This window comes from Eschrichtius robustus, chromosome 10 (genome assembly GCF_028021215.1).
Source record: "Eschrichtius robustus isolate mEscRob2 chromosome 10, mEscRob2.pri, whole genome shotgun sequence".
In the NCBI taxonomy this organism is placed as follows: Eukaryota; Metazoa; Chordata; class Mammalia; order Artiodactyla; family Eschrichtiidae; genus Eschrichtius; species Eschrichtius robustus.
In genome coordinates this window covers 34,741,476-34,751,922 of record NC_090833.1, presented here as the reverse complement: position 1 = coordinate 34,751,922, position 10,447 = coordinate 34,741,476, and the positions used below count along the sequence as shown (strand labels likewise).

At 49.8% G+C, this 10,447-nt stretch overlaps 1 protein-coding gene across 1 annotated transcript; it reads left to right on the top strand.

Annotated features, from left to right (window-relative positions):
• Positions 1–5,424: 5,424 nt before the first annotated feature.
• Positions 5,425–10,088, top strand: ALDH1B1 (aldehyde dehydrogenase 1 family member B1). Its single transcript, XM_068552156.1, has 2 exons — positions 5,425–5,490; positions 7,542–10,088. The coding sequence occupies exon 2, from the start codon at positions 7,552–7,554 to the stop codon at positions 8,620–8,622; it is 1,071 nt and encodes a 356-aa protein (XP_068408257.1). The 5' UTR covers positions 5,425–5,490; positions 7,542–7,551; the 3' UTR covers positions 8,623–10,088.
• The last annotated feature ends 359 nt before the right edge of the window (positions 10,089–10,447 follow it).

The window sequence follows — 10,447 nt, the reverse complement described above, 5'->3', positions numbered from 1 at the left end:
ACGTGCTCCAACCAGTATGATCTTTTCAAATTGCAAACGGGATCGGGATCGTGTTAACTGACCTCCTTCTTCCTCAAAAGTCTAATAGGATCCTCTGCTGTGGAAAGAAGACAGCAGGGCTCCCACCCTGCCCTAGACAGTCTATCTCTGGACTTCTTTCAAGTGAGGGAAAGATACACTTCCCTTTTCTTTAAGCCACTTTATTTTGGGTTTCCTCTTATGTCAGTAGTTCACAAGTGTAGCTACATATTAGAATCAACAGAGGAACTTCAAAACAAAACAAAATGAAACAACAATAAAAACCAGACAACGCAGTACAACACTGAGGGGATTCCAATTCAGTTGGTCTGGAGTGTTTCTCAGGCATCAGTGTTTTAAAAAGCTTTCCAGGTGATGCTAACACACGGCTTTGAAATCTGAGAACCTCTGTTTAATCATATGTGTCTGAACTGATTCTGATACGTGGCTCAGCTGAAAGGTCATCTTCTCCCAAGAAGTCCCAGGAGGAGGAAACCTGGACTCTCTCTTTGTGCTTCCACAGAGCTGGGTGCTAATCTCTATTAGAGGTATATGGCAGTTTATTTTTATTTTATTTTTATAAATTTGTTTATTTTATTTATTTATTTTTTGGCTGCGTTGGGTCTTCGTTGCTGCACACAGGCTTTCTTTAGTTGCGGTGTGCAGGGGCTACTCTTCGTTGTGGTGCGTGGGCTTCTCATTGCGGTGGCTTCTCTTGTTGCAGAGCACGGGCTCTAGAGCGCAGGCTCAGTAGTTGTGGGGCATGGGCTAAGTTGCTCCGCAGCATGTGGGATCTTCCCAGACCAGGGCTTGAACCCGTGTCCCCTGCACTTGCAGGCAGATTCTTAACCACTGCACCACCAGGGAAGCCCTATATGGCAGTTTAGTGCATTCATTTTGTTTGGGTCAGTCTCTCTGCTGCCTCCAGGTGGGACCATGTGTGCCTGGGCCAGGGGTCAGAGTTCTTAACTGGGCCTCCAAAATTCTGCATGGCCCACGCCTCCAGCCTCTTCCAGAACCATTCACCCCTTTGCGCTTCCCACTTCTGCCCACTTGTCTTTTCCCAGTTCTTTGAATGCATCTTGACCCCTCCCACCTCCAGGCCTGGGCACACGCCTGTCCCTATTACCTGCAATTTAACCTGCCTCTTCATTCAGTTGGGCCCTACTTGTCTTTCAGATCTCATCCTCTACCCTTGCTACTCAGAGCGTGGGCTTGGCACTAGCAGCATTGGCATCACTGGGCAACTTAGACACGCAGAACAGAAGGCATTTATAGTTAACAAGGTTTAACAAGGTCTCCCAAATATGTAGAATGCTATGATGGGTAGTTCTGACTCAAAAATATGATTGGGGTGAAGGCAGGAGAAGGGGGTGCTGTTTTTAGAAGAAAGGAATGTTGGGCAGACAAAAGAAATGATGTCCACCGTAATTATGGAGTGTCTACACAACAGAATACTGTCGACCACCTGGCCTGCTCCAGCTAGGCCAGAGGCCATAATCCCAAATGCCTGTAAGGCCTATAGATTGAGTGAATCAATGTATTAGTTTCCATTTGTTAGCTGTAACAAATTATCACAAATTTAGTGGCTTAAAACAACACAAACTTTATCTTGCAGTTCTGGGGGCTCGGAAGTCTGAAATGAGTGTCACTGGGCAAAATTAAGGTGTTGGCAGACCCATGTTCCTTCTGGAGACACTAGGGGAGAATTGTTCCCTTGCCTTTCCCAGCCACTTGCATTCTTTGGCTTGTGGCTGCATCACTCCAACCTCTGCTTCCATCATCATATCTTCTCTGATGTTGACCTTCCCGTCTCCCTTTGATGAGGACCCTTGTGATTACATTGGACCCACCCATATAATCCAGGATCATCTCCCTACTTCAGGATCCTTAACTGCAGATGCCCATGTGCTGCCACAACGTCTGCTTCCATCCCAGTGTTATTTGTGTGTTTGCGTGAGAGTCTCGATTCTAGTCAGAACTCAGACACTCATTCTCCTTTGTGACATTGGGCAAATCCCTCTCCCTTTCTGGATTTCAGTTTTCTCAACCATGAACTGAGGTGCAGAGGGAGGGAACGAACAAGGAAGCCAGGCAGGTGGGAGGGAAACAGTTTGTGGTAAAGACTCAGGGCTGCTTTGGTTTGACAACATTCAGACTTAGTTCATGTTCACAGACTGTAAATTTAGCAGAGTGTAGAGGTCCACGTAGGAGAAAAAGAGGGGGGGAGGTATATTTTGGTTTGCTTTTGCATGCATCTTTATTTTTAAACTTCCATTTCCTGCACCTCCCTTGGTGTCTTGACCCCGTCTTCCATCTTCTGTTCAAATGCAGAGAATGGAGGCACCTGCTATGTTCATTGTAGAATCAATGCCCAGGGCAGCTGGCGTGTCTTTTTGTTTGGAATCTGTCTGATCCATTCATTATCTCAGAGCCTGGAGTCTTCTCCAGCAGCTTCCTAGACATCCAAGGCTTCAAAACCCTGAAAGATAGATATAGCTTCTCTTCCCCCACCAGGCCAGTGTAAACACATCCCTGGGTGACATTCTTTGCTGACAATGACCTGACTATGGCTTGTGTTATCTCACCATTCCCCTTCAGTCCTTTCAGTCCAAACACTCACAGTGGCTCCAGGCCCAACTTGCATTCTAGAGGCCTGGATCGTTTTTTTGCCAATTAAAAAGCTGAATCTAAAACATTCCTCCTGCAGAAATAATCTGTGCATTTTACCCTGAGCCATTGCACATTCATCCGTCTCTCTAAACCATAAATGTCAAGCACTGTGGAAGGTTTTAATTTTTTAAATTTTTGGATGCTTTTACAAATGCCTTGCAACAGGACTACTTTCTGGTGCCAGCCACAGCTTATGAAGTGTCAAGGGTGGGCCTTCTGGATGGACTCTAGATACAGACAAAGCATTCACTTGATAAGTCCCTTTCTGAAAACCACCCATGATGGAGTCATAGAATCCCAAAGACCACTTAGGCTGCTGCTTCCCAAATATAGTCGTGCATCAGAAGCGTATGGGGAACTTAAAAAATTCTTGGATCACACCAACATCTAATAATTTAGAATCTCTGAAGGTAAGCCCAGGGAGATTATAAAGTTTGTTGTTGTTGTTGTTGTTTTTTTAATGCTCCCCAGGCAATTCTGATGCACAGCTACATTTGGGAACCACTGGTCTAGTTCAGTCCTTATCTGGTATTCTCCTCTATAGGATTTTGCCAAGTGGTTTTATATCCTTTCTTGTACTCCTCCAGTGATGGGGGGCTCACTGCCTTTCAAGGCAGCCCCTCCCACCCATCCTTAGCCAGCTCTGCTTTGTCATGAAGTTCTTCCTCTGACCCTGTTAACTTCCCCTCATGGGTCTGGCTCTGTCTTCTAGGACCCCACAGACTACGTCTGTTTTTGCCCTTTGGAGATTTGGAGGGTGAAATCCTGTCCCTTGAGCTCTGAGGGGTGGATACTCCCAGTTCCTTCAGCTGCTCCTCACAGGACACAGCCTCTCCCAAGGGGTCACTTCTTGTTTGCTGCTGGCCTCTCACACCTGCCACAGCTTTCCAAGTGGTCTGACCATATGAAGACTGACTGATACTTGCTTTGTCATAGACTTACTGCCTCTATCGATGAGGCCTGTTAATAGTTGACCAAATAAGCCTTAAGTTAATCTACCAAGGAGTGCCATGCCAAGTGCCCAAGGGGTGCTAGGCTGGCCATGTGCTGTGTGGGAGGCAGAAGGGGTTTTGCAAGGGGCCACATGGTTGCTGGGAAAACATGAACATAGATGTGGCAAGACACAAGATGTAGTGCTTTTAGTGAAGAACTAAATTTTGCCTCAAGGACTGTGAACATCCTAAGGATGACATGGTAACAAAAGCTTGCATAGAGATGTAGCTTAAGGAAAGAATCATGTGAATTAGTCAGGTTCAAACAGGAAAATGTGAGTACTCTAAATATGTGGAGAGGTAGAGAGTTAATACAGACATTGGGTGCCGACAGAATTGCTGGAAGGGCCAGAGGGAGGGAGAATCAGGGAGGACTCGACCTTCAGGACTGATGCCCAGAATGAGATGGATGTGGCCCACCAGTGCTGTTACTATCTGGGGCCACCTCTGGAGCTATTTAGCTCAAGACACACCCCTGCAGCCATGATTCAAAGAGCAAGGGAACAGGTAGCTGGAGTCAAGGAGCTGCAGTCGCAGTGGCCACCCCACACCCAGGAAGCTGGAGAAGGATGCAGAAAATCCTCATGTTTCTGCCATCATGCTAGTGATGACCCAAGGGGGCAGGACAATACCCTCCACCTTCCACATGTGACAGGGGTACTGCTAATCGGCACCACTGAGTTCACATCCGGAACTCTAGCTGCAAACAAGGCTGGGAAACAGCTTGTAGCTTCCCAATGTCTCCAACCAGAAGGAGGGTGCAGTGTAAGTGAAGTGACTGAGAGATGCAGGTTCTGGATTTAGCTTCCTTTATGGCAGCAACAAGATGGAGACAATCTAAATGTCCATCAACAATCCACCCTACCATGGAATTCTACACCACCCCGGAGAGGATGATGTTGTCTTTTAATTAATTAGTGACATGAGAAAAGGTTCATAATAAATTGCTGTCTAAAAAAAAAAAAGGTAGCAAAATAGAGGTCACCATATGATTTCATTTTTATTAAAAGAATTTTTGAAAAATGCAGAGGAAAAAATACCAGCAAGATGAATGGCAACTTTGGGGTGAAAGGATTGAAAGTAATATATTTTCTTCTTGTATCCTTTTCTGTGTTTTCCAAGCTTTCTACATTGCACATATACTCTTTATGTCCTTTTTAAAAAAATGCAGCTTTTAAAAACACAAATATAAAATCAACTGGGAAAAAGAGCAGAGAGAGTGGAAGACAGTCAAATTAGTGAAACAAGGAAAAAACTGAGAGAGAGGGGAGACCCAGAAGGGGTTAAGGAGAGGTTCAAAGGATGGTAACCTAACAAGGCGCATCGTGTGCGAGAGAGAAAGGAAAAATACAATTGGGGTCCAGTCTCCGATTGCTGTGTGACCTGAGAACTCCTGCCCATTCGTCGTCTTTGTTTCTGCTCCCAACGAGGGCCTTAGGACTCCAGCTCCGAGCGGCGATGCAAGAGGAGAGCGCTGGCGTGTTGCGGGATACCCCCCGGGGTAGGGGGCGCTGGGACGTGGGAAAGGTGTGGCGTTCCCCGCCCCCCGCCCCCCGTCCCCAGTCCCCAGTCCCCAGTCCCATCACCCCAGTCCCAGCAGCCCCAACACGCCTGCGCCCGGAGGGAGGAGCTGCCTTAGCAGCGGGGCGGGAGGTCAGCGGCGCCCCAGGCGCAGGCGGAGCCTCATTGGTGGCTGAGCCCCGCCACTGCGCGGAGGCGGGGCCTGCGGCGAGCACCCAGCCAGAGGTCAGGCTAGACCTGCGAGAATCCGAACCTGCACCGGAGCGCGAGCGCCAGCCTGCTGCAGGTAACTGGCGCCCTTCCCCCTCGGCCCCCCGGGCAGGCCGCAGCTCCCCTCCCTGCAGTGGAGGCTTCCTCTCTGGGTCTCGGCTTCCCCACGTGGGGACCGGCCTTTCTGCCCCGGTGGCGTGCACTGTAGGAACCTCTTCACGCTTCCCACCCCTCCTTCCAGCACCCGGGTCCCGGGGTGGCGCCTTATCGCCCCGTGGACTCACACCCTCGAAACCTTCCCGGTTAGCTCGGCCTCATCGCTCCCGCCCAGAGGGCCTACTGGGCCCCTGACTGTAGCCGAGAGGCCAGGACACGCACTGCCTCCCCGCAGAAAGGATGAGGTGGGAGCCACCCTGTCCTCGATGACCCAGAAGGTCCGGTCCTTGGCACATTGGGCGCTAATAGTGGGAACTGTAAGAAATTGTCCGTAGTACGGAAGAAACACAAACCTAGGGCTGTGGGAATCCAGCCTGAGGCTCCTATTCTTAATTGCTGTGTGTCCTCAATGAGTCCCAGAACCTCTCTGATCCCCAGCTTTCTTCCACAATGAGGGTCATCAGGGCTGCTGGAAGCCTCGGTCAGTTAACTACTGAGAAGGTGGCCTGCAAACTGCAAAGCATGGTGTGCTTTGAGCAGTCCTCTTCCCATATGCAGGTGGAGGCCCAGTGCACACCCCACGTAGGCCCCTAGAGTAGAAACAGCCTTGGCTGGGCATGAAAGCAGGCTTGCCAGCCTTGGTCTGTGACCACCCCTCCTGCCTGTAGAGCCCTTGCACCACCACCCCATGGATTAGTGACCCCCCATCCCCCTTATCCTGACCTCCCTTGGGACTCCTCCTTCGTCAGACCCAGGCCTGTTGGACCCAAGGCTGCTTCTGTCCCAGCATGGGGCAGGGTCCTGAGCAGAGTGGACCTGTGTGCACCCCTGACAGTTCTGCTGGCTCAGCTTCTTCCAAGGGATGGCTTCCTGGGCAGCACTGATTTGCGTGGGGCCAGCGACCTGGCTGGGGTCTTGTCTTCCTGGATGAGTTCTCTGCTCCTCTCCCTCCCCAGTGTCAGAGGGTGTGTGTGCTGGGGGTAGGGCAGGTGCAATTCCTCTTGGGGGCTGGTGGGGTAAGGCTCAAGAGAGACAGCAGAGGTGGAGGGATTGATGTCCTAGCTGGAGAGTAACTGCTTTAATGAATCTAGGAAATTTATATACCATTTAAATTTCACTGAACAAATTTTATAGACTGTTTAAATGTTATAGTTTTTTTTAATAAAGTCTACACTGTTTTCAGAGTTGTAGGCAAGAGTAAACAGAGCCTTCTTTCCAGCTGCTGGACTCACTGCACTCCTGGGAAAGCTGAAGCCGGTCCCCGGGGGACTGGGCTGGGCTGGGCTGGTTTCTGAGGGTGCCACCAGCTCCGATGACCCGGGTGGGTGTGCCAGGCTTTTCATACGCACGACCCCATTCAGCATTCAACAACTCTGGTTCTGAGTCCCTTGGGTTTTTACTCTACCCGTAGATCCGTTAAACAGCCTTAGTAAACAGCCTTTGTGGATATTTTGATGTTTCCTCTGTCTGTCATTTAATAACTACCCACTGAGCAGCTACTCTGTAGGCAGCGTAATTCTAGGTATCAGGCACATAGCAATGAATGAAACAGGAAAAAAAGTCCCTGCTTTCATGGAGCCCATTTTGTTGGGGAGAGGCAGACAATAAACATATAAGCATGTACATATACTATTTGGTATGTCAGATGGGGGAAAATAGAGCACAGTATGGGGGAGAGAGAGCCCTGGGGCTGAGGAAAGTTGCAGTTTTATAAAGGGTGGTCAGGGAAGGCCTTACTAAGAAGGTGACATTTGAGCGAAGACCCAGAAGAGGTGAAGGAGTAAGCAAGAGGCTAGATCGGACATGACGAATTGAACCAGAGAGTTCTTCAGGGCTTCTGTAGCCCTTATGATCCATGTTTTCAGAGGTGACACCCCTTTGTGCTAGAATCTTGGAACGTCTGAGCTGATGGGCCTTTGGGGGACCGCTGCTTCCCTCTCCGTGTTCACCCTGGCTCCTGTCCCTCTCCAGAGTACTCAGCATGCTGCGCTTCCTGGTGCCCCGGCTCTTTTGCCTGCACCGTCTGGCCGCCCCGTACTCCTCAGCAGCAGCCCTCCCCAGCCCCATCCTGAACCCAGACATCCGCTACAACCAGCTGTTCATCAACAATGAGTGGCAAGACGCGGTCAGCAAGAAGACCTTCCCGACAGTCAACCCTGCCACGGGGGAGGTCATCGGCCACGTGGCTGAAGGGGACCGGGCTGACGTGGATCGGGCGGTGAAAGCAGCCCGGGAGGCCTTCCACCTGGGGTCTCCATGGCGCCGGATGGATGCCTCAGGGCGGGGCCGGCTGCTGAACCGCCTGGCTGACCTAGTGGAGCGGGATCGTGTCTACTTGGCCTCACTGGAGACCCTGGACAATGGGAAGCCTTTCCAGGAGTCTTATGTCTTGGACCTGGATGAGGTCATCAAGGTATACCGGTACTTTGCTGGCTGGGCTGACAAGTGGCATGGCAAGACCATCCCCATGGATGGCGAGCATTTCTGCTTCACCCGGCATGAGCCTGTTGGCGTCTGTGGCCAGATAATCCCGTGGAACTTCCCCTTGGTCATGCAGGGCTGGAAGCTGGCCCCGGCACTTGCCACGGGCAACACTGTGGTCATGAAGGTGGCAGAGCAGACCCCCCTTTCTGCCCTGTACTTGGCCTCCCTCGTCAAAGAGGCGGGATTTCCCCCTGGGGTGGTAAACATCATCACAGGCTATGGCCCAACAGCAGGAGCGGCCATTGCCCATCACATGGATATTGACAAAGTTGCCTTCACTGGCTCCACCGAGGTGGGCCACCTGATCCAGAAGGCGGCCGGTGATTCCAACCTCAAGAGAGTCACCCTGGAGCTGGGTGGGAAGAGCCCGAGCATTGTGTTGGCCGATGCCGACTTGGACCACGCCGTGGAGCAGTGCCATGAAGCCCTGTTCTTCAACATGGGTCAGTGCTGCTGTGCCGGTTCCCGGACCTTCGTTGAAGAATCCATCTATGATGAGTTTCTCGAGAGAACTGTGGAAAAAGCTAAGCAGAGGAAAGTTGGGAACCCCTTTGAGCTGGACACCTAGCAGGGGCCCCAGGTGGACAAGGAACAGTTTGAACGAATCCTGGGCTACATCCAGCTTGGCCAGAAGGAGGGGGCAAAACTTCTCTGCGGTGGGGAGCGTTTTGGAGAGCGAGGCTTCTTCATCAAGCCCACGGTCTTTGGTGGTGTGCAGGATGACATGAGGATTGCCAAGGAGGAGATCTTCGGGCCTGTGCAGCCTCTGTTCAAGTTCAGGAAGACGGAGGAGGTGATGGAGAGGGCCAACAACACCAGATATGGCTTGGCTGCTGCTGTGTTCACCCAGGACCTGGACAAAGCCATGTACTTCACACAGGCACTCCAAGCTGGGACGGTGTGGGTGAACACCTACAACATTGTCACCTGCCACACGCCATTCGGAGGCTTTAAGGAATCTGGCAATGGGAGGGAGCTCGGGGAGGATGGGCTTAACGCCTACACAGAGGTGAAGACAGTCACCATCAAGGTTCCTCAGAAGAACTCGTAAGAACAGCTGCCAGGGAGCACCAACTCTAGTCCAAGGATGCCACCACCACCTGCCAGTGGTTGCCAAACAGGTTTTTAGCCATGGATCCCCTTTATTTGTTCCAGATGAACACTTAGAGGGAACCTCAACAAATAAAGCAATTAAAATGAGAGCTGCCTTAGTTAAAGCAGGGATGGGGGCCGGGCTCAGAGCCCTGTCCACCTGCACTCCAGCCCCCTTGGTGGCCCTGTGTTACTTCCATGAAACCTTAGGAGTCTCTGAACGACAGATTAAGAAACACTGATCCAGACCATGGCTCTCAGTTCTTCTTACTGATCCAAGGACTTCCCGGTGGATTAACTGACGTCTTAGTGGGTAGACTCATCTCAGACATGGGATTGGAAGGCATTAGGAGTTTTAAGCTAGACCCCATAATCTTGGCCCCATTCTTCAGTGACGTACCCTAAAAATCAAGGCTGCTTTTCTTTTTCTAAGTACCAGTTGCTGGCTGGTTTGCTTGCTTGCATTGCTTCATTTTGCTACTGATTGTCCTTAATTTGAGGGAAGAGGTAGACAGAAAATGCATTTATATAACCATTCACTTAAAATAAGCTCAAACAGCCCTAATGTCCATCAACTAATGAGTGGATAAACAAAATGTTTCTATAGAATATTTCTTATAATGTTCAGCCTTAAAAAGGAAAGAAGTACTGACACATGCTACAATGTAGGTGAACCTTGAAACCATTATGCTAAGTGAAAGAAACCAGACGTACAAGGCCACATATTGTATGATTCCATTTATATGAAATATCCAGAGTAAGCAAGTCCATAGAGACAGAAAGTATATTAGTGGTTGCCAGGGGCTGGGGGAGGAGGGAATGGGGAATAGCTGCTAATGGCTATAGGATTTCTTTTGGGGAGGTTTTGAAATGTTCTGGAATTAGTGTTGATGGTTGCACAACTTTGTGAATATACCAAAACGCACTGAATTACATACTTTAAAAGGGTGAATTTTATGATATGTGAATTAATTTCAGTTAAAAATTAAAATAAACTCACATATTCTGTTTGCAAATCAATTTTGTATCAATATTCTTTTGCTGCTGAACATTTTACAAAGTCTTGGGGATGGAAGGGACCCCGATAGTCAAAAGTCTCCTCCATAATATTTCTAGTTTTGATTTTGTTTTCTCTCACCTGAGTGACAAAGTGCAACTTTAAGACCCACAGAGAAAAGGGCTGGGTCCTGCCTAGAGCCAGTTTATTTCAGCTCTCATTTCAAGGCTTCCGCTGGTATTGTCCCTCCAGCCCTCACCGATACACACCAGCCCTCACCGATACACACCAGCCCTCAAGCCAA

Excerpts from the sequence above, each read along its gene's own strand:
- ALDH1B1 (XM_068552156.1), top strand. The coding sequence starts at position 7,552 with ATGCTGCGCTTCCTGGTGCCCCGGCTCTTTTGCCTGCACCGTCTGGCC.